The sequence below is a fragment of the Brassica napus genome, chromosome A6 (assembly GCF_020379485.1).
Source record: "Brassica napus cultivar Da-Ae chromosome A6, Da-Ae, whole genome shotgun sequence".
NCBI classification, from domain to species: domain Eukaryota; kingdom Viridiplantae; phylum Streptophyta; class Magnoliopsida; order Brassicales; family Brassicaceae; genus Brassica; species Brassica napus.
This window is the reverse complement of record NC_063439.1, coordinates 407974-431033: the sequence shown is the minus strand read 5'-3', so window position 1 is coordinate 431033 and position 23060 is coordinate 407974. Positions and strand designations below refer to the sequence as shown.

Sequence of the window (23060 nt, the reverse complement as noted above, 5' to 3'; positions counted from 1 at the left end):
AGAAACTTGGAGTTTTAGATATGTAAAAATACTTTTATTATAGTTTATAAATTAACAAAAAATACATAACATTTTCTGCTTAGTGAAAAATAGGATTATGATACAAATGTTTTTTTTCTTTTTAAAATATATGAGACAAATAAAACTGTTATACATAAATGTTTTAAGACAAATAAATTTATTGATTATATTTTTTTTTAATAATTTCATAATTTGTAATAGATATATTAGTGTTAACAAAAACATCAGAATGATATAATATTTTCAAATATTTTACAGAATTTTTTATTCTATATATTACTGTGCAGGAGTATATAACAGTAAAATATAGAAATTATGTATTTATTTGGTATTTTGTCGACATTTGGTATGTTATCTACTTTATTATTTTTGTCTATATGATGCATGCACTAAGTAGGTTTACTAGCGGGTTTGACCCAACTAGATTTATCATGTATAGAATAGAAAACAAACCCAATTGTTAGGGACTGAGCCGCAAAAACACATTAATTTTCTTTTTCCAGAAAATACATAAATGTATTATTTATTTATTGATAAAAACAAACAAATCTCTTCAACCTCTCTCTCTCTCTCTCTCTCTCCCCCCAACGCCGCGTGAAACGAAATGACGAACTACGGCTCGATCCCGACGTCGTCTCACCCATCTCCCCCCATCGATCTCGAGTACATCTCACGCGCAAAACACCGCATCAAATCAGGTCTCGCCACGCGCCGCCCATGGAAAACGATGTTCGATCTCCAATCCACGAACCTCCCACACGGCTTCTTCGACGCGATCTCGAGGATCAAGACGAACCTCGTCTACTTCCGAGCCAACTACGCCGTCGTCGTCCTCCTCGTCCTCTTCCTGAGCCTCGTCTACCACCCGACCTCGCTCCTCGTCTTGGCCGTCCTGGTCGTCTTCTGGATCTTCCTCTACTTCCTCCGCGACGAGCCTCTCGTGGTCTTCCGTCACCAGATCGATGATCGGACGGTCATGATCTGCTTATCGGTTTTGACGATCGTGATGCTTTTGTTCACGCACGCGACGGCGAATGTTCTCGGGGCGGTGGCGACGGCTGTGGTGTTGGTTTTGGTACACGCGGCGGTTAGGAGGAGTGATAATTTGTATCTTGATGAGGAAGCTGCGGCCGCGTCGGAAGCTTCAGGGCTGACGTCATATCCATAAATAAAAACCAATTTGTTATTTTTTTTTTGTTTTGTTTATGTTACTGTGTTTGATTGAGGGACTTTGAAAACGTTCGTTTCTACTCTGTTCAATTGTGTACAATTTGTTCTAATTTGTTTACTTCTCATTCTCAATGATAATCATGAAGCAAGTGTAACGTTTCGATTTTTAGTTAAGTGATATGTTATGTAGAGAGATTCAAAAGAACTTACATAGTCATTTTTTTGTCTAGGAATGTTTTTGAATTATGTTTTGAGTTAAAAGTAATTAGTGTGTATTGTTAGGCTGCAAGTCACTCCTTTTTTACTTAGACGTAGCTGCTTCTTCTCCATCATCAAGCTATTGGATGAGTCTCTTTGATGACCAAAGATGAGCTTATGGCTTTGAATGTTTACAACCGCCCAGCCCTGTACCGTCCCGCTCTATACCGCAGTTGACAGTAACAAAAATTTCTACATATACCATATCCTTTATATACTAAAGCACAAGTCACCTAACTAATCAGAATATGACATGTGGCAAAAACATTTAAAAATAAATATTAATACAAAATTATCTTTCTAAAAATCACATTCAAGTCCCGAGTTTTCAGTGACTGCAAATACCTACATTCCTAAAAAAATTCCCATTATAAACACCACGTTCAAAAATATGATCCGATTTAAAACTGCCTCTATACCTTCTTCATCTCTCTTCTTCTGCATTGCTTCTTATTTTTCTTTTTTCTCTTTCAGATATTCGACAGATGCAAGAAAATCCAGACAAGTCATATTCTTTTATTATTTGTTTCAGCTTGAAAATGGCATCTGAGTGTTGAGTCTACTCCTGTTTTAAAGCGTTGTCAGATAACAATAAGTATCTCTAACTCTTTTATTTATAAAATTAGTATTTATAAATCTGTTTTTTCTATTGCCTATTTTAGGAAACTACTTGCCTTGCTTTAATCCAATAAAATCAGAAATGTAGGGGGAAGAAAAAAAATAAGCTTTAACAAGAAAGAAGTATATCAGGCCAAGATACAATCAAGCAAAAGATAAACTCAAATTACAGACAAAACGAAGGAGCATTCTCTGAAAACAATTGTATCCTTACTTCTTTTCTAAATAATTCTCTCTTACTCTTTAAAATTCTATATTATGTTTTTGTAGCCTCGAAGGTGGTTAAGCATTTTCAAATTTAAAGATGTGGAAACAACAGCAGCAACAACCAAAAAAAATAACACTCAACCGAAGGAAAACAGGTATCAACTATCTACAACTATGATAATGCAAATATAGTTTTTACAAATTTGTTTGTTATGGTTTGACAATTTCACTAATCTATTTGTTATAAACAGAGCATTTTCGACTATCTTAGGAATTTTTAGAAAAAAATTGTATATTTACGTACATGATTAATAATATTTTTTATTATATTAATCTTATCAGAACAGTCATTAAAACAATAAAAATAAATGTGAATAGATTAAGCATGATCTTTTTAATGCAAACAAAACTTGACCCGTGCTTAGCACGGGATGGTAATACTAGTATCTATATGTTTTTATAACTGTTAAAACCATACCGCAGTTGAACCGTTTGTTCCGCATCGCTCAAACCGCTGTTACCTTTCGGAGCCTATGTTATGTACCTTGGTGTCCTGCTCAGAGGAGGTGGCTGATGAATCTCAGATGCTGCTCATCTTTTTTTTATCTAAAACTTGATACGGCGTCGTTTCGTTAATCTGCCCTTATTTTGGATAGTCCACTCCAGCCATTGGTTTAACCCGACCAGACCCGTAAAAAACCGGCAAGTCAACAGATAGAACAGAACCATCTTTAAACCCTAAACATTGTCCGATCTCAATCTGATAATCTCCTCTCACTTTCTCTCTTCCGATGGCGTCTTCGAAAGTGTGCAGATTATCGTCAAAGATACATTCTTTAACGCAGAGGTTAAGCAAGACGAATGTCCACGTCTCATCCATACCCTCTCCCATCAAATCTTCATTACCATCCTCAGCGACTCCCCGTATCAATCGATCTTTCAGGTCAGTGTCAATGGTGAAAAACCCATCTTCCTCCTCCTTTAAAGTTACTATCTTTTCTATCGTGGTCTTAATTTTTGCCGTTTGAAACGCAATAAATAAGCTTTCTTTCTTCCTTCATTTTTGCGTTGGAAATGGATCAATGTTCTCGAATTGGTTTTTGTTGGTGATAATCTGAAATGGGCTTCCAAAAAGAAGTCATCTTTTTAACTAAATATGGGGATTGTTTTTTTTTAACAGAGTACCTGTGGAGCTGAGTAGCTGTGTATCTATGTTTCCACTACACAGTGCGATTGCATCTTCCAGATTAGTATCAAGCCTCTCTGCTGAATCCATGAGCTGGGGTTTAGTTCCTCAAGGTCATTCTTCTCTCTCTCTTTATATTCCTACTACTGCATTTAAGAACTTAGTTTATTATTATCATTTGGTTTCTTCTGTATTGAAGAATGAGGCCTTGTTACATTTGTACCTGATATCAAGAAGATTCACCTTCTCTTGTTTCTTAATGTTGAGAATGCATCTTTGATCTTGGATGATGTTACTTTTTAAGTTTTAGACATGGTTTTTCTCGATAGTTTTAGGTCTGATAGATTTATGCTAGCTTTCTTATTATCTGCATTTTTTCATGAATTTAGATTCACACAAATTTGCATACAAAAGGACATCTCTTACCTACTTTTGCATTCTTAGTTTTTATTTGTTATGAGAAGCTTACTTGTGGTGATTGAAATTGTTTGTCTTTCTGTGTGTGCTTACATGTAGTAGAAGCCTTAGTTTCATGATTACTAGGTTTCTTACTTGCCATGAAAAGCCTACTTTTGGGTGATTGATATTGTTGTCTTTGTGTGTGCTTCTGGTTAGCATATTCACCATCTGAATTGGTCTAATCAGACATCATTTTTATCATATTGAATCTATATTTGGATATCGACTTGTTGTCTATCCTTAATACATCTAAAATATGACATTTTCTTACTCTGGCATTGCAGGTATTTCAATGCCTTTATGACAGCATTTCATCTTACAAACAAGTTTCCAGGATGAGATCGCACTTTTCATCTCTTATCGAAACTAAAGTTCCTGAATTTAGGACAGCTTTTATGCTCAAACTCTCTTTTGAGTTGTCTTCTATGATCATGGGTTATCAACAATTGAGTGATCAGTGTAATGTTGCCGGCAAAGATTATACTCGAGTTTTCACTGAAATGTCTCATCTTTTACCATGAGTCAGTAATGTGGGAATTATAATTCTTACTCATATCATCAGATCATCTTTAGATAGACATAAAACATAAAAGAAAATACAAATCATTGTTCAGGAAAATAGAAATCAATTTAGATTTTATGAGAGGAGCTTAGAAGCCGATGCTTCTACAGTTCTACTTCTTTGAAGCTAAAAGATCTCTCCATCTTCTTAGAGGAGAATATGTCGGAAGAGGTGGAGATTATCAGACACGCCAGAGCTTGGATTATCACAAACATGGCAGCGTTCGTTAATCTTTCAATCCACTGATACGTTTTCCTTAATGTTCTATCCACTTAACAAAATTTGCAGTGAAGAAATAAAAAGGATAAAGGAATGAAGAAGGTAGAAGGTAGAAACCGTAGAAGTATCGTTTACAGATTGTTTGTTTGTTTGTAAAAGTGAATGATCATTTTCCAATGGGCAAATCTCCAAAGTAGCACCTTTTAAGTTTATATCACAAAAATAGCACTCAAAAACTAAAATGACCAAAATAGCATTTTATCTTTTGAAAAATTTAAATTTTTTTATTTTTTTAAATTTGAAATCTTATTCCCAAAACCTCACTTCTCAACTCTAAACCCTAAAACCTAAACTCTAAACCCTAAATTCTAAACCCTAAACCCCACCCTTTGAGTGCTATTTTTATGACTTTTGGCCTTGAGTGCTAGTTTGGGAACAAAAACTTGATTTAGTGCTATTTTAGTCTTTTTCTCTTTTCTTTCCAATTACGTAACACAAGCTTTTGTTCTTGTTTCTAGTATTTAGAAGAAAAAAAACAAATTTCTTATATTTAATCAAATTTAATCGATTTGAAATTATCTAAATTACTAACTTTTATGGGTTTGTTGTGATTTATATGGAAAATTGAATGCTTTGTTCTAATGCGATTTTAGCAAGTTTGTATAAATATAATTTTTGTATAAAATTTTTTAAACTATTGAGCATCATTACTGGTGGTTTTTCAACTCTGTTTTTGAACAAAAACTTATAATTAAGAGAAACATAAAAACAGGATGCTTAATAAAGATGACAACTTTTAGAGAGATAGTATCAACCCTTTTTTAATATATTCTAAATATTAAAATTAATTGTTACATAAAATTAGAATAAGTTACTAATATAAAACTAGGTAGAAACTCTATCAGAGATTACACGTTAATCATGCTCTAATATACATTACATAATTTAAAAGAATCTAATACTATGATAATCTTTCAGTTATTTTTTTATAAAAAAAGGTCAATCAGATCTTCAGTCATTTTGATCAAATCCCTATTATTGTTGTTTTCGTATAAAAGTGGTGCTCGTTATAGTGATTTTGAGAAATGATTTTTTTCCCTTAACTTCAGAAATAATATGGTTTATGTTGCAAACAAGACACATGTTTCTTGCAAGACGAAGTCACTACATCGAGCTAAAAGTCTTTGCAACAATCACTAAACTATAGCAAAGAAATTATACTATCACTAACCGATTGCAACTTTGCAATAATTATGTATATTATACCAGCAAAAAATAAATGCGATTGAAGTATTAACATAATTTCGCTTAGTTGTCAAAGTCACTAACGTGTCCCTCGAGAGTTCTTGTTCGGACCACGTTAAGATGTCGGTCGAAAACCATGAATAACATATACTTAAAAGACTATATCATCAAAATCTTCTTGTTGAAAGAAGCCAATCATCAACATTATTAATTTAACAAACGACATAATCACTACAAGTCTACAACAAATACACAGCACACACCGTAAGCCAAATGCAAATAACAAAAACAAAATATAAAAATCTTGTTTTATTGTTACGTCGTCAATTAAATATATAAGTACGACAAAAACATCATGAACATCAGTAATGCAGAACATAACAGCTATACTCAACAGTAGCATCACCGTTCTTGAGATTAAACCACTTTGTTCGAGCCTCGACATAGCCTCTAGCAAACCTGAAAAGCCCACTTCCTCCAACGATAGGCATTTCTCTGACCTCCGAAAACGGAGTGTTCCGACCAAGAATCGTGATCGTGCTCCCGTTGTACTTCCCTGTCTTGAAAACAAAGTTCATAGCCATTAGAAACCCTAACTCCTTTTGGGCCGCACCGGCGTAAAACCCTTGTGCCTGGCCAACTAACGTGGAGTTCGTCGGGACTTTCGCCGTCAACGCGTTGTCGATCATAGTGATTCCTCCGAAGTAGGTAGTAGAGTTTGTAACAGGTGGCTGGATCATGATGGAGGTTGGGTTTGGACCGCTTAAAATGTCGTGCCAATAGACTTTGAAATGGGTTAGCTTCTCTTTGTTGTGGAGGCCGAGGAGTTTACGATCTATGGTTCTTGCAAAGTTGTCTCCTTCGTCTCCGGTGGAAGAAACGACGGCGAGGACGAGGATTTGGACGGCGAGGAAGAAGATGAGCTTGGCCATGAGTTTTTTTTGGGTTATGGTATTGGTTTGTTATAAATGAAGCACGAAACTAACGAGGTGTATGATGTTATTTATATAATATGTCGAGTTTTAGACATGTTTCTAGAGGAAAATAAAAAAAAACTGTATATATTACTATATTGTTTATTAATAAATAATTGTATATTTTTATTGTATTTGTGGATTCGTTTTGATTTTATGGATTTGTTAAATAACATTTGACTAGGGAATGTGATAATATTTGTTCATAAATTAAAATAAGTTCAGTTAAAATAAATAAATTAAATAAGTGGAGGTAGTTGATTTGTATTCATGTGTGATGCGCGTAGCGCGTGATGGTTTTCTATCTTAAATAATCGTTGCTTTTATTCGATCTCCCTTTGTTTGTTTACTTCGCAAAAGTTTTCGTTCCATACCTTTTTTCTATATATAAATTATAACGTATCTTTAGTGCCATTCTTAGACTATTTTTTGTCAAATTATCAACCCTTACATACGTAATTTGAATAAAAACAAATTAAACTATTTGGTAGCTAGAGATAGTTAATGAATTTGTCGTGGTCTACCTATCAGCAACGTGGCAGTTTGTAACTTGTGGTTCGGTCGAGAGAACGACAATGAAATCGGACAAATATTGGTTCGGTCGAGAGAACGACAATGAATTCTGTTTTGAGTTTAAAAGTAAGAACAAATGACTTATGAAAGCTGTTAGCAATTAGCCTTGGATGGTCGTAGTTGTTATGCATATTTCAAGAGTGGTTCAAGAATGAACATGTTTCAGTGATAATCTTGAAACAAAAGTGTAAACTTAGTTATTTTGTGGATACTCATAAATCATAATATACCAGTGGTTCGTAATCATGAGTGATTATTATATAGTTAGGCTACAAGTCTCTGTGAACTCCTCCTCCAAGTCACTCCTTTACTTGACGTAGCTACTCCTTCTCCATCATCAAGCTTAGAGAATTTTATAAGCAAAGCCATTTTGAGTAGATACTTGAACAGCCTTATCATCAATGTTCTCGAATTGGTTTTGTTGGTGATAATCTGAATTAATGGGCTGCAAAAAAGAATTCATCTTTTTTTTTTAAGTGGGGATGATTTTAACAGATTACCTGTGGAGTTGAGTAGCTGTGTATCTCTGTTTCCACTACACAGTGCTATTGCATCGTCCCGATTAGTATCAAGTCTCTCTGCTGAATCCATGAGCTGGGGTTTAGTTCCTCAAGGTCACTTTTCTCTCTCTCTCTCTCTCTCTCTCTCTAGAAGTAGAGAGAGAGTCTAGAAGAGAGCGAGAGAAGAGAGAGATAGAGAGAGAGAGAGCGAGAGAGAGAGAGAGAGAGAGAGAGAGAGAGAGAGCGAGCGATAGAGATAGAGATAGAGAGAGAGAGAGAGAGGAGAGAGAGGAGAGATAGAGATAGAGAGAGATCTATCGAGCGAGAGCAGCGAGAGAGAGATAGGATCAGAGAGAGCCTCTATGATCTCTCTCTCTAGCTCTATCTCTCTTCTCTAGATCTCTCTCTCTCTAGTAGATCTCTCGCTCTTCTCTCTCTCTCTCTCTCTCTCTCTATCTCTCTCGCTCTCTCCTCTCTCTATCTCTCTCTCTCTCTCTCTCTCTCTCTCTCTCTCTCTCTCTCTCTCTCTCTCTCTCTCTCTATTCCTACTGCATTTTTAGAATTTACACTCTGTTGTTTCTTCATTTTTATGCCTATTCTGCACATTTTCCATCAATTTGTGAATCTCCATGAATAAATTATTATTTACTTTGTCCACAAGACACATGTTTCTTGCAAGGGGAAGTCACGTCGTCAGTACCGGTCCTGAGATATTTATGGTCCCATACGAAATACGAAACTTAGGCCCCTAGATAATATATAAAAAATATATCGATAAAAACTTAAGTTTATAATAAAAAATACAATATCCTCAAAACTAAGAAAAATTATCAGTTCTTAAATATAGATTTTCTTGTATTTTTTCTTGCAAAATCATCTATCAAATCAGTTATTTTCTTTTTTTGTTGTCGTTACAATTTTTTTTTCTTTTTTTTTACCTTTTAATCTACTCATATTTAATAACACAGAATATATAAATTTTAATTATTTTTGTATTATAGTGATGTCCCACAACGTTTTTTTCTTATCGTTTATATACACATAACAAATTATCAAATTGATATAATTATAAGTAATGAAATTGAAGAAAATAAATCCTAAAATTTTTACAAAAATAATAGGTTCCATACGTTTGTATCGTACGTTTTGGGTCAAGCCCGGGCCTGCACGTCGTCGTCGAGTTCAAAGTCTTTCCTGTAATCAAGAAATTATAAAGCAATTATATTACCACTAATTAGAACCGTTTCTTATATATAAGAACCGTATTTTAGCCAAAAAATATAAAAAAAACAAAAATAATCAAATCATGAGTTAAGAACCTTGAATAAAAAACCAGAGTTAATGCTCTAACCGAATACAATCAACTGCTAGATAAATTTTTTTTTTTTTTTTTGAAAAGGGGCATTCTTGATGGATAAATAATTGTCTAGCGATTACATTATAATTTATAAGTATAGATACCAACAAACAAATGCGATTGAAGTATAAACATAGTTTCTTGGATCGTTTAGTTGTCAAGTCAAGAACGTGACCCTCGAGAGTTCTTGTTCCAACCTCGTCAAGATGTCGGTCCAAAACCATGAATAACATATACTAAAGGACTATATCATCAAAATCTCCATGTCGAAAGAAAACAACTATCAATATTATTAATTTAACAAACGACATAATCACTACAACAAATCCGCCACACACACACCATAAGCCAAATGCAAATTAAACAAAAATAATATATTAAAATCTTGTTTTATTATTACGCCGTCAAATCAAAATATAAAACATCATGAACACATCAATAATGCAGAACATAACAACTATACTCAACTGTGGCATCGAGGTTACGAGTCCACTTTGTTCGCGCCTCAACATAGCCTCTAGCAAAGCGGAAAAGCCCACTTCCTCCCACGATCGGCATTTCTCTAACCTCCGACATCGCCGAGTTCCGACCAAGGATTGTGATCGTGCTCCCGTTGTACTTCCCTGTCTTAAAAACAAAATTCATCGCCATTATTAAACCCAACTCTTTTTGGGCCGCTCCAGCGTAAAAACCTTGTGCCTTGCCAATTAACGTGGAGTTCCTCGAAACTTTCGCCGTCAAAGCGTTATCGATCATAAAGATTCCTCCAAAGTAGGTAGTAGAGTACTTCTTAACTGGTGGCTGGATAATGATGGACGTTGGATTTGGACCGCTTATCATGTCGTGCCAATAGACCTTGAAATGGGCTAGCTTCTCTTTCCTACGAAGACCTAGAAGTTTCCGATCTATGGTTCTTGCAAAGTTTCTCCATCATCTCTGGTCGAAGAAACGACGGAGAGGAGGAGGATTTGGACTGCGAGGAAGAAAATGAGCTTGGCCATAAAGTTTTCGTTTTGTTATAGTATGGATTGTGTTATAACTGATGCATGAAACTAATGAGCCGTGTGATGTTATTTATATATATGTCGAGTTCTAAACATGTTTCTCGAGGAAAATAAATAATTGTATAATCGTTATTTATTTGATTTAAATAAGTGCAGGAGGTTGATGTGTTTATTAATGTGCGCTGCGCGTGATTGTTTTATATCTACCATAATCGTTGCTTTTATTCCCTCACCCTTTGTTTATTTCAAAAAGTTTCCGTTTCTTACCTCTTTTCTATCTATAACGTATATTTACTGCGCATTCTTAGACTTTTTTGGCCAAATTATCAACCCTTCCATACGTAATTTGAATATAAACAAATTACAAATTAAACTATTTATTAGCGAGCATTCTTAGACCTTTTTGGCCAAATTATCAACCCTTCCATACTTAATTTGAATATAAACAAATTAAACTATTTATTAGCGAGAAATCGTTAAGCATTAACTTGTCGTGGTCCACCTAACAGCAACGTGGCACTTTATAACTTGTGCATCGGTCGAGGAAACGACAATGAAATGGGACACACTGATATTTGTCTAGTTTCTTAATTCAATTCATTTGAACACACACACAGACTGGGCCAGTCAACAGATAGAACCATCAGTTAATTTAGTTTTAGACGTTGCTTTTTCTCTATAGTTTTAGTCTGATAGATTTTTTTTTGTCAACTAGTCTAATAGATTTATATTGGCTTTTTTTTTATCTGCATTTTGTCAATCAATTTGTAAATCTCCATGAATTTTAATTCACAAATTCGCCTACCAAAGGATATCTCTTACCTAGTTTTACATTCTTCGTTTTTTTTCATTTTTTTCCATTCTTCATTTTTTTGTTTTTTTTTTACTTTTTATGAGAAACTTACTTGTGGTGACTGAAATTGTTGTCTTTGTGCGTGTGTTTATGGTTTACACGCAGTAGAAGCTTTAGTTTCGTGGTTACCAAGTTTCTTACTTGTCGTGAAAAGTCTACCTGTGGTGATTGATATTGTTGTCTTTGTGTGTGCTATGGTTTAAATGTAGTAGAAGCTTTAGTTTCATGATTACTAGGTTCCGTTCAATATTTTTTGGCATCTTCATCATCTGAACTGGTCTAATTAGGCATCACTTTTGGCATATCGAGGGCCGAGGCTATATTTTGCTTTCTAGCTCTATGCATCTAAAAGTTGATATATATATTTTTAATCTGATATTGCAATTATTTCAATGCCTTATATGACAATATTTCAACTTATAAACAAGTTCACAGGAGGAAAAAGTTGTATTGCGCTTTTCATCTCTTATTGAATCTAAAAGTCCTGAGTTCAGGACATATTTTATGCTCAAACTCTCTGGTTAATTTCTCTCACTTGTTAGTTGTCTTTTTCATGTTATATACAATTCCATGGTAATCAGCAATTGAGTGATCATGTGTAATGTTGCTGGCAAAGATTATGCTCTAGTTTTCATTGAAATGTCTCATGCATCTTTTACCATGAGGAAATGGTGTTTGGATTAATAATCTTTACACATACCATCACATACATAAAGCATACAAAAATACAAATCAACGTTCAGAAAATAGAAATCAATTTAGATCGTATGAAGCGGATGAATCATCTGCTTGCGGCCGCAATATACTAAGTCTATAACCGGCGGAAAATTTACAAAAAGTCTCAATGGTCTACTGGTTAGTTGATAAGTACTGGTGCGTGAGAGGCTGTGTTCAAACCCATCATGTGCATAATTTTTTTTTCAATTTTTTTCAGCCACTTTTTTTGTTTTGTTTTGGGCTTGTGGCCTTGAGAAGTCTAGGACCGGCTGCTGCTGTTTCTAATACTTATTCTTTTGGTTGAGAGACATCATCAGAGATTAAAGGAATTAAATGGGAAATGCTGATGGAACGGGAGTGTTCGAAGCTCAAAGATCTCTCTATCTCTCGGAGGAGAATATAGGTCATTAATGTTTCCATTCAGAGATACATCTTCTTTAATTATTGTTTTACTTATTTGTTACTTCACTTGTTTCATTTCATAAATAGTGTCATTTTAACATTTTCACATAAATTAAAAATGATTTAAATACACTTATGTTATATTAATCATATTTATTTAACAATAATATTTAATAATATTAATATAAATTAAATTATTTATAAAATCATTGCATATTGTAACTAATATTAATCTTAAAATAAGTATAATGTTATTAGAATTATATTATGATACTTTTTGTGTAGCAGAAAAAAAGTCATAATATTCTTTGTGAAACAGAGAAAATATGAAAACAAGCATTTGCTCTTGTTTTTTTTTTGATAACTTGTTTTTAATGATTTTCCAAAAAAAATATTTTATACTTCAAAATTAGTCGTTAGAAAAATCACATTTCTACTGATTTGGTAAAGTTACAAAAACCCATATTCCTGCATATTTTTAACAAGAGTAAAAACGAGAAGTTAAATATAATCAAATGAATTAGTTAGAATCATATATATCTAACTCCGAGTTAAAAGAAAATAACTTTAAAAAATAGAAGAAGAAAAGATCTCCAATCATCATTATGAGCATATCAGAAGACACATGTTTCATGCAAGGCAAAGCCTGTGTGATGTTTGATGCGCGAGATAGTTTTATATCTATCAAAACCGTTGTTTTTAATTCCCTCTCCCTTTATTTACTTAGAAAAAGTTTTCGTTTCATACATTTTTTCTATATATGACGTATCTTCAGTGCCATTCTTAGACTATTTATTTTGTCAAATTATCAACCCTTCCATACGTCATTTGAATATAAACAAATTAAACTAATTGATTACCGAGAGATAGTTAATGGATTTGTCGTAGTTTACCTACCAGCAACGTCACAGTTTGTAACTTGTGTTTTGGCCGAGAGAACGACTATGAAATCGGACAAATTGACGTTAGTCGAGTTTCTTAATTCAAATCATTAGAAAATACACACACATGAGACTTGCTACATTATTCTTGAATTTAGGGGCGTGCCTGACTAAGCTGATTTATGCAGAAAGCCCATTACGTGAGGACCACTTTCCACTGTCGTGGATCGGTCGTCTACTCCATTCCGTACGTTTAGATGTGTTCGTCCACAAATATTGAAAACGGAATCAGGATAACATATAATGTCATGTTTCGGATTCATAGTTTTCTGGTTTCTTGTTGCATAGTTATTTGTCAAAATTTTCATCTACACTAAATTTCAATTGGCTATATTTACTAACAATAACTTTTATTTAGGCATAGTTACTTACAAGAACTATAATTCACTAACTCGAATTTGTATGCTTTTAGTTCGTGCTCATATATAGTTCTATTATTTAAGAATATTTACTCACTAAATGTTGAATCATTTATAAATTCATGAGATCACTTATGTGTTTTTTTTTTTCTAATATAGATAAACTACCAAAACAGGGTAATTCCTCTATAATGTAATTGATTTAGTTTTGGATTAGTTAATTTTTTATAAAAATTCTAATCAACCAACAAATTATTTATATTTAATTATAGTTATACAATTTCAAAATTTAAATTTAGAATAAAATAAAAATTCGAAAAATATAATACTGCTTATTTCTAATAGAAAATTAGTATTTTTTTTGTCAACAGAAAATTTATTATCTATATTTCGCTTAATCTTATATATTAAAACAGAAGTCACAACCTTGATTCATGTGTGATTTTTTAAAAAATGGACCTAATGGAAATATTCATAGAAATTCATATCTTATATATTAAAAGAGAAGTCATGACTTCTTTCATGTGTGATTTTTTTTTATTTGGACCATCACTTTGAAATCTTATTAAATGTATTTTATTAAGAATAATAATACATAGAATCTTTAAAATACTTTAATCATAATATCTTTTGATATATTTTTATTTAAAATATAAATATATTTATTTTAAAAATCTAACAAATCTGTTTTAAAAGATTTTTACAAGATCTTCATTTTTGAAATTATATTTAAATATTTTTCATTAATTTCGAAATTAGTTTGAATTATTATTATACATTAATAAATTCAGTAATCATTTATAAAATAAAAAATAAAAAATTCTGTAATATTTTATATATTATATAATCATAATCAATCATATTAAAAGAAAATTATTATATTGAGCTAAGTATAATAAAATTGTATTAAATTTATAAATTATATTTTCATAAGTATAAAATATTTATGTTCAAAAATAAAATCTAATATGTTGGTAAGATGGATTAAGCAAAATATATAATACATGTATAAAAATTAACATGTATTTCTTTAAAGCTTATAATATAAAATCTTTGTAACTACTTTAATCATAATATATTTTCATTTTAAATATAATATATATTTATATATTATATTTAAAAATTCTAATAAATCTGTGTAAAAGTATTTTAACAATAATTTAATATATTTTAAGTTATCGTTTATAAAATAAAAAATAAATAAATTATATCCTATTTTACCCACTTTATAGTCATGATCATGTTAAAATATAATTATTATACTTAAATAAATATGATTAAAGTATATTCAATTGATAAATTTATAAATTTTATTTTCATAAATATAAATTATTTATTTTAAAAATATAATATGATGATAGAACGGCTTAAAATTAACAAACCTTATAATACATGTCTAAAAATTAACATATCTTAGACTTTTGTATATACAATAATATATTATCTAAAATGAATAAGTATAAAAAATATTAGTAAAAAGAGATACAGCTTTGAAACACGGGTCAGAATTTAGCATAAATTAAATACAAAATAATTTTCAAATATGTTTTCTCATGAATATAATAATTTGCTTAATAAGTAAATGCAAATACAATAAGATAAATATATAATAAGAAGTTAAAATACATACGGTTTTAACCAAATGATTAATTATAACATGTAAATTATAAAATTATTATATTTGAAATAGTTATATAAATATTTAAGTATATGATTAATGTTAAAAAATATATCACTAATGTTTAAAAATAATAATTTATGTATAAAAAAAGTAAAAACAAACACCCGCGCGGTTGCGCGGGTCAAAATCTAGTTACATATTAGTTCAGACTAATAATAAATCGATTTTTTAAAATATTTTAATCAAAATATCTTTTGATATCTTTTCATTTTAAATATAAATATATTTATTTTAAAATTCTAACAAATCTGTTTAAAAAGATTTTTACAAGATCTTCATTTTCGAAATTATATTTAAATATTTCTGCTAATTTCGAAATTAGTTTAAAATATTATTATACATTAATATATTCAGTTCTATAAAATTAAAAATAAAAAATTATAATATTTTATTTATTATATAATCATAATCAATTATATTAAAATAAAATTATTATATTGAGCTAAATATAATAAAATTGTATTAAATTTGTATATTTTTTTATTTTTTTACGTAATTATAAAATATTTATGTTCAAAAATAAAATCTAATATGTTGGTAAGATGGGTTAACACTATCAAACTATATAATACATGTATAAAATTTAACATGTATTTCTTTAAAGTTAATAATATAAAATCTTTGTAACTACTTTAATCATAATATATTTTCATTTTAAATATAATATATATTGATATATTATATTTTAAAAATTCTAATAAATCTGTGATAAAAAAATTTAAACAATAACTTAATGTATTTTAAGTTATCGTTTAAAAATGAAAATAAATAAATTATATCTTATTATCTACTTTATAGTCATGATCATGTTAAAATATAATTATTATACTAAAATAAATATGATAAAATTATATTCAATTGATAAATTTATAAATTTTATATTCATAAATATAAATTATTTATTTAAAATATAATATGATGATAGAACAGCTTAATAACAAACTATATAATACATATCTAAAAATTAACATATCTTAGACTTTTATATATACAATAATAAATTATCTAATATTGGTAAAAAGAAATTCAGTTTTGAAAGACGGGTCAAAATTTAGCATAAATTAAATACAAAATAATTTTTAAATATATTTTCTCATTAATATATTAATTTGCTTAATAACTAAATGCAAATACAATAAGATAAATATATAATAAAAAGTGGTAAATACATACAGTTTAAACAATTAATTAATTATAACATGTAAATTATAAAATTATTGTATTTGAAATAGTTATATAAATATTTAAGTATATGATTAACATTAAAAATATATACCACTTATATATGTTCTAAAACAATAATTTATGTATAGAAAAGTGAAAACAAATACCCGTGCGGTTGCAAAGGTCAAAATCTAGTTAGTTGTTAAAAAGTCACTAACATATAAGATGGGTCTAAAACTATATAAACATACACATATCAAACTCCTTGAAACAAGAACCGTTATCAGTATCATTAATTTAACCAACGTCGGAACTACTACCATAAATCCACCACACAGACTATAAGGGATAAATAACTACGACAAAAACATCATTAACATCAATAGTGCAGAACATAACAACTATACTCAACAGTAGCATCGAGGGTCTTCAGATCAACCCACTTTGTTCGAGCCTCTACATAGCCTCTAGCAAATCGGAAAAGCCCACTTCCTCCTACGATCGGCATTTCTCTGACTTCCGACATGGCTGTGTTCCGACCAAGAATCGTGATCGTGCTTCCATTAGGGCATGCCCATCAAGGGTTTTAAAGCGGTTTATGGGCTCGGTTTCATAGGGTCATTTACCATTTTTATTTAAATAAATGGAGTAAAATTGGTGAACCGGTTCGCCAGAGTGAGCCCGTATGATACGGGTTCAAGTGACGTGGCAAGAGATGATTGGAAGCGCGTTTTTGTGTTGACGAAGTCGAGACACGGGGTCTGTGCAAACCAAATTCATTTGTTCTCTTTCCTAGGGTTTGTTTCTCTCAAAGGCGATTGCTTCACCATAGGGAAAAATATATATTGTTTGTGAGTTGCTTTAACGATGTCTTCCTCATCGAGTGATGAAGTAGATGAAGCTATAGAAGAAATGGTCGACCAAGTTGTTGATAATTACATCGATTCGGTGGTTAATGTTCAAGCCAAGAGACGAGCTTATATCGAAAGAGATCGGGAACGAGGACACAATCAACTATGGAACGACTATTTCATCGAAAATCCAACATACCAACCGGAAATGTTTAGGCGGCGTTTTCGAATGAACAAGCCGTTGTTCCTTCGCATTGTCGAAAGCCTAAGCTCTGAAGTTCCATACTTTCAGCAAAGAAGAAATGGGCACGGAAGGTACGGGCTATCTGCACTCCAAAAGTGTACGGCGGCTATACGTATGCTGGCATATGGTCAATCGGGAGATACGTATGACGAATATCTCCGACTTGGAGAAAGTACTGCACGTTTATGTTTGGAAAATTTCACTGATGGGATAATGGAATTGTTTGGAGAAGAGTATCTGAGAAGACCCACACCCGATGATCTTCAACATTTACTCGATATTGGAGAGGTACGCGGTTTTCCAGGGATGATAGGCAGCATCGATTGTATGCATTGGGAGTGGAAAAACTGTCCTACGGCTTGGAGAGGACAATACACACGTGGTTCAGGAAAGCCGACAATTGTCTTAGAAGCTGTGGCATCTCAGGATCTGTGGATATGGCACGCATTTTTCGGCTTACCAGGTACTCTCAACGATATCAATGTTCTTGATCGCTCTCCTGTTTTCAGTGACATTTTAGAGGGTCGAGCACCTAAAGTTAATTTCAAGGTCAACAACCACACTTATCGTATGGCGTACTACCTTACTGACGGAATTTATCCGAATTGGACAACATTTATCCAATCCATCTCGCTTCCTCAAGGTCCTAAAGCAGAGCTATTTGCTCACCGTCAAGAATCCACCAGAAAAGATGTTGAACGGGCTTTTGGAGTATTGCAATCAAGGTTTGCAATAGTTAAAAACCCTGCTCTACTTTGGGACAAGGTTAAGATAGGAAAGATTATGAGAACTTGTGTCATTTTGCACAATATGATAGTAGAGAACGAACGAAGCGGATACGCTCAAATTGATACATCTGAGTTTGAGTCAGGGGAGTCGAGCAGGAGTTCCCAGGTGCAAAGGACAACAAGTATGAATATCGGTAATATGCGTGGCATTCGCAATGAAGTTCGGGATTCACAGATACATGATCGTTTGAAAGCTGATTTAGTTGAAAATGTATGGCAAAAGTTTGGTAATGTCGATGAATAATATTTGTATGTTCTTGAATTTTCAATGTTTTCAATAAAATGTTTTCAAAAAAAAAAATGTGTGTTATGAATTATCATTGTATTGAATAAAATTGTTTTTAGAACTTTTTATAAATATATCTTATTAATGAATTCTCAATATGCAAACTTAAAAAAAAAATATTATTTAATTTATAAGAACCTCTTCTTCGGGTTCACTAATGCGGATGCAAAATATATAGAGGTTTATAGAGGTTCATCACTATTCCGGGTCCCACCATTAAATTATTAAAAAAATCTTATGAACCCCATATGGGGGTTCACTAATGCAGATGGCCTTATACTTCCCTCTCTTAAAAGCAAAGTTCATGGCCATTAGAAAACCCAACTCCTTTTGGGCCGCTCCTGCGTAAAACCCTTGGGCCTGGCCAAGTAACGTGGAGTTCCTCGTAACTTTCGCCGTCAAGGCGTTGTCGATCATATTGATTCCTCCGAAGTAAGTAGAGTTTGTAATCGGTGGCTGGATCATGATGGAGCTTGGGTTTGGACCACTTAAGATGTCATGCCAGTAAACTTTGAAATGGGTTAGCTTCTCTTTCCTATGGAGACCGAGAAGTTTCCGATCTATGGTTCTTGCGAAGTTTTCTCCGTCGTCTCCGGTGGAAGAAACAATGGTGAGGAGGAGGATTTGGACGGCGAGGAAGATAATGACCTTAGCCATGAGTGTATAGTATATATGGTTTGTTATAAATGATGTATGATACTAAAGAGGAGGTGTGTCATGTTATTTATAGATGTCGATTTATGCATGCAAACCAAGTTGCTTTGGTCTAGTGGTAAAGGAGTTTCAGCTGGAGTGATCGCACTGGGTTTGAGCTTTGGCTACTGCGGAATTTACATATGAGCTGCAGCATCCGAGACCGAAGACCGTTATACGGTGAGCCATCTGGTGACCTTCGGGTCCATGCTCACTTCGGTCTCTAGTCTGGACCACCACGGTGGAGCCATGATACTCGGTTAGCAAAAAAAAAAAAAAAGATTTATGCATGCATGTTTTTTTTTGAACTTAATGCATGCATGTTTGTTTTTTTTTTGCAAAAGAAATGTATGCATGTTTCTCGAGGAAAGTAATCGTATACGATTATTTATTATATGTTTTAATTTTAGTCTGTGCATTTGGTTTGGATCAAGACAAGAAGGATCCTAAATGAAAACAGATGCACTTGATGTACAAGTGTAGAGTTGAGGAAACTTGGTTTGTAGTTCATTAGATTGTATAAGCAAATCAAAAACAGATGCATTAAAAGAAGTTTTGATTGAATAAATTTTACATTCATTAAAAAAATATATATATATATATATATATATATTATATGTTTAACTTACTTGTCTTTTAGTTTACAAAAAAAAGACTTACTAGTCTTTCATCACTGAATAATTAGTTCTCTCAATATTTTTGTAACTAGGATATATTTTACATTTAAATATATGTATATATATTTTAACTTTATCAATTTTATTTTAAAAAATGAAACTGTATATAGTTTTATTTCTTCCGATTTTTTTAACTATAATTTAATTTTATTTAAAATTATTTAAATTTTATGAAAAAAATATATTTATGAAATAACAAATTATATTTTATTTCATCTAATGAATGTTTCTTTTAAAGCTATCTACATTAAAATATATAATTCTAATAAATTTTATATTTTTATTTGTTTTAGTCAACATATGTTAAACTCGTAAAATTAATTTTAAATTAATCTAATGAAATTATTATGCATCATTAAGAGACATTTATCTATCAACAAATTTTGATTTTGTTAGTATTGTTTTGTTTCTGTACTTGTTAAGACACATTTACAATTAATTTTAATAATATATAAAAATTATGATCTATAAGTTGATGCAATTATTTTTATCTTTTAATCAACTTATTAGTTTACCATTGAGAAATTACCATAAATACCACATTCATAGTACTACTACTTTCTATGTTTACACTAACCACTTTTACCATCATTAATGAAGAGTAAAATATATTTATACCACTAGGGTTAATTAATCTAGATTTAGGGTTTGAAATTGAGAGGTGGAGTAGGGTTTTTGGAATGTGTAATTTAGAATTCTAATAAATATATAAATAAATTTTTTAAAAAAAAAAATAAAAATAGTTTCAAATACAATTTTGATTTTCAAAAAACAATTATAAAAAAGTTTGAATTTGAAAATGTAATATTTGAAAACATTAATTTTTTTTATTTAAATAATTATTTATTATATATATAAAAAAATATAAGAGTCTTTAGCCACTTAATAAAAAAGATATTTTGAAAATATCATTTTATTGGTGGTAAAAATGAATAATGGTACCATGAAAATGGTAAACGTAAAATTTCCCCTTAATTATTTGTTAATGTTATATATAGTTTACTTTAATGGTCATATGAATTATTATTTGTATTACATTTCACTAATATTATCAAAATAAAATTTATATAAAAATTAATTTAATGGTGATATATAAATTATTAGTCTTAACCATCTTTAAAAGATTTTGCCAGAAAATAAAAGAAATTATAAGAAAATTATACACAATTAGATTAAAGTCATATCATATTATTCAAAAACCATGTCATTTTTTTGTTAATAAATGTAGTGATGACATATATGCTAATCCGTATATAACTTGCAAATCAGTTGACAAATAATGTTTAGCTGATACACACATTCCTTTGTAAATAACTATATATTTATCATATATGTCACCATAAAAATCTTTTAGTACAGTTTTGAATTCACCGATATAAAATATAAAAATATCAAATTAACCATAATTTTTTTTTGTCAACAAATTAACCATAATTTTTATTTAAGCATATCTATTATATTAGGTCCATAATTTTTTTTATATCATATTCACTTACAAGAAACTTCTCGAGAATCTGAATCATTTATAAATTCATGTCATCATTGTATATTTCTTTTCTTTTTGTCAGGCGTCGGTGTCATCTAGACGTTATATTATGGGCTTTTCCTTTATTTGTTCTCCCTTGTTTACTTCGAAAAAGTTTTCGTTCCATTCCTTTTTCTGTATATAGCGAAACTTTTTGTGCCATTCTTACATAATTTGATACAACCAATGTCAAATTATTAACCCTTTCAGACGCTTTGATCCAAAAAAATTAACCCTTTCATACGTAATTTGAGTTTAACAAATTGAACTATTTATCAGCGAAAGACGGTCAATCGATTTGTCATAGACTCGTAGTTTACCTACCAGCAACGTGACAGTTTGTAACTGGTGCGTTGGTAGAAAACAACGACAATGAAGTCGGAAAAATAGAAAACCCACGTGGTGTGGTGGTAAAGGAATCTCGGCTGAGGTGCCCGCCATCACGAGTTCGAGTCATGGGCCTCATGGCCACAGCGGATTTAATATGGTTTTCGTTTGGCCTCCATGACCTTCCTCGCCAGTTCCGATTGGACACGGTGGAATAGTCGGACTAAGTGAGAGGTCCGGATACCTGGATTATCAAAAAAAATAGAAAACACACTCTATTGAGACATGAATACAGCCTTTGTCTTCCACTTTAATTATCAGAAAGCCCATTAGGTGTGATCCGAGTGGACCTAGTCTTCCACTTTCCGTTGTCATAAGCCTATCGCCTGCACCTCTGCATGTCCACGAAAATGAAAAACTTTAGACAGCCTTTGCCTTTTTTCTTTTTCTTTTTTCCGTTTTTGGCCAACAAATATAGCTAGTGCGTAGGTGGGGAATATGACATATTTGAACTTATACAATTTTTTTTCATCTAAAGATTATATTTAACGGATTGTAGGTACGTCGTATAAAGCTAAGTCGGCAAGAAACAATCTCCTTTAAAAACCATAAGCTGACGAGGTTAACATTACCTCCAGAGACTAGAAAGAAAACAACATAAAACATCTAAACTTAAAATATAATTAAAAAAGAACATAACTAAGAACTTCTGGAAAAAATACATAATCATCAAAGAAAAGAACCAAATCAAATCAATCCTAGATGCCAGAATGAGAAAGAAAAAGTTGGAGTCGCAATTATTTGGAATGAGAACAATTTAGATCGTGTTTTTTAATTATCCGTTAAATTGTAGGAGTATTAAACATGAAAGGAAGTACACAACTCATCAAGAGAAAGTATAGTAAACATTTTATCAACCAATTCGGTACACAACGAAGGAAGTACACAACTCATCAAGAGAAAGTATAGTAAACATTTTATCAAACAATCTTCCTTTCATGTTTAATAAATCCTACGCGAAGTCGGTACTGAGAAATTAGGTGACGTCTTTATAGAGAAAGTATAGTTTTAAAATTTAACAGTAGTGTTTCTTTTTTATGTGCTGCCTCCATTTATGCCTTAGTTGTATGACATGGGGACCGACAAAGACATCATAAACAGAACAAAGATAAAGAGATAAGAGACTGTTGCATATCTGC

The 23060-nt window shown here is 31.4% G+C and overlaps 4 protein-coding genes and 1 pseudogene across 5 annotated transcripts; 2 read left to right on the top strand and 3 right to left on the bottom strand.

Moving 5' to 3' along the window:
- The first annotated feature begins 542 nt into the window (after positions 1-542).
- Positions 543-1384, top strand: LOC106349567 (PRA1 family protein F2-like). The gene has a single exon (XM_013789563.3). The coding sequence runs from the start codon at positions 626-628 to the stop codon at positions 1187-1189; it is 564 nt and encodes a 187-aa protein (XP_013645017.2). The 5' UTR covers positions 543-625; the 3' UTR covers positions 1190-1384.
- A 1582-nt stretch (positions 1385-2966) lies between these two features.
- LOC106350978 lies at positions 2967-4472 on the top strand. The gene is made up of 3 exons (XM_013790801.3): positions 2967-3217; positions 3455-3573; positions 4204-4472. Exons 1-3 carry the CDS (start codon positions 3066-3068, stop codon positions 4221-4223), a joined length of 291 nt encoding a protein of 96 aa, XP_013646255.1. The 5' UTR covers positions 2967-3065; the 3' UTR covers positions 4224-4472.
- A 1637-nt stretch (positions 4473-6109) lies between these two features.
- Positions 6110-6940, bottom strand: LOC106350977 (dirigent protein 20). Its single transcript, XM_013790800.3, has one exon. The coding sequence runs from the start codon at positions 6875-6877 to the stop codon at positions 6308-6310; it is 570 nt and encodes a 189-aa protein (XP_013646254.1). The 5' UTR covers positions 6878-6940; the 3' UTR covers positions 6110-6307.
- Positions 6941-8523: 1583 nt separating this feature from the next.
- LOC125610061 lies at positions 8524-10350 on the bottom strand (annotated as a pseudogene).
- A 6388-nt stretch (positions 10351-16738) lies between these two features.
- Positions 16739-19511, bottom strand: LOC125610060 (dirigent protein 20-like). Of its 2 annotated transcripts, none has more exons than XM_048781738.1 (2): positions 18917-19511; positions 16739-17036 (listed from the first exon to the last, which is right to left on the bottom strand). In XM_048781738.1, exons 1-2 carry the CDS (start codon positions 19294-19296, stop codon positions 16850-16852), a joined length of 567 nt encoding a protein of 188 aa, XP_048637695.1. In that variant the 5' UTR covers positions 19297-19511; the 3' UTR covers positions 16739-16849. The 2 variants fall into 2 exon arrangements, with proteins under 2 accessions (XP_048637695.1, XP_048637694.1); XM_048781737.1 differs by having other exon boundaries at positions 16739-17033; positions 18914-19354.
- Between the last annotated feature and the right edge of the window lie 3549 nt (positions 19512-23060).

Coding starts and splice junctions, on each gene's coding strand:
- LOC106349567 (XM_013789563.3), top strand. CDS start 626: ATGACGAACTACGGCTCGATCCCGACGTCGTCTCACCCATCTCCCCCC.
- LOC106350978 (XM_013790801.3), top strand. CDS start 3,066: ATGGCGTCTTCGAAAGTGTGCAGATTATCGTCAAAGATACATTCTTTA. Junction 3,218..3,454: donor CGTATCAATCGATCTTTCAG/GTCAGTGTCAAT, acceptor TTTTTTTAACAG/AGTACCTGTGGAGCTGAGTA. Junction 3,574..4,203: donor CTGGGGTTTAGTTCCTCAAG/GTCATTCTTCTC, acceptor CTGGCATTGCAG/GTATTTCAATGCCTTTATGA.
- LOC106350977 (XM_013790800.3), bottom strand. CDS start 6,877: ATGGCCAAGCTCATCTTCTTCCTCGCCGTCCAAATCCTCGTCCTCGCC.
- LOC125610060 (XM_048781738.1), bottom strand. CDS start 19,296: ATGGCTAAGGTCATTATCTTCCTCGCCGTCCAAATCCTCCTCCTCACC. Junction 17,037..18,916: donor GCTTTTAAGAGAGGGAAGTA/TAAGGCCATCTG, acceptor ATGGGCATGCCC/TAATGGAAGCACGATCACGA.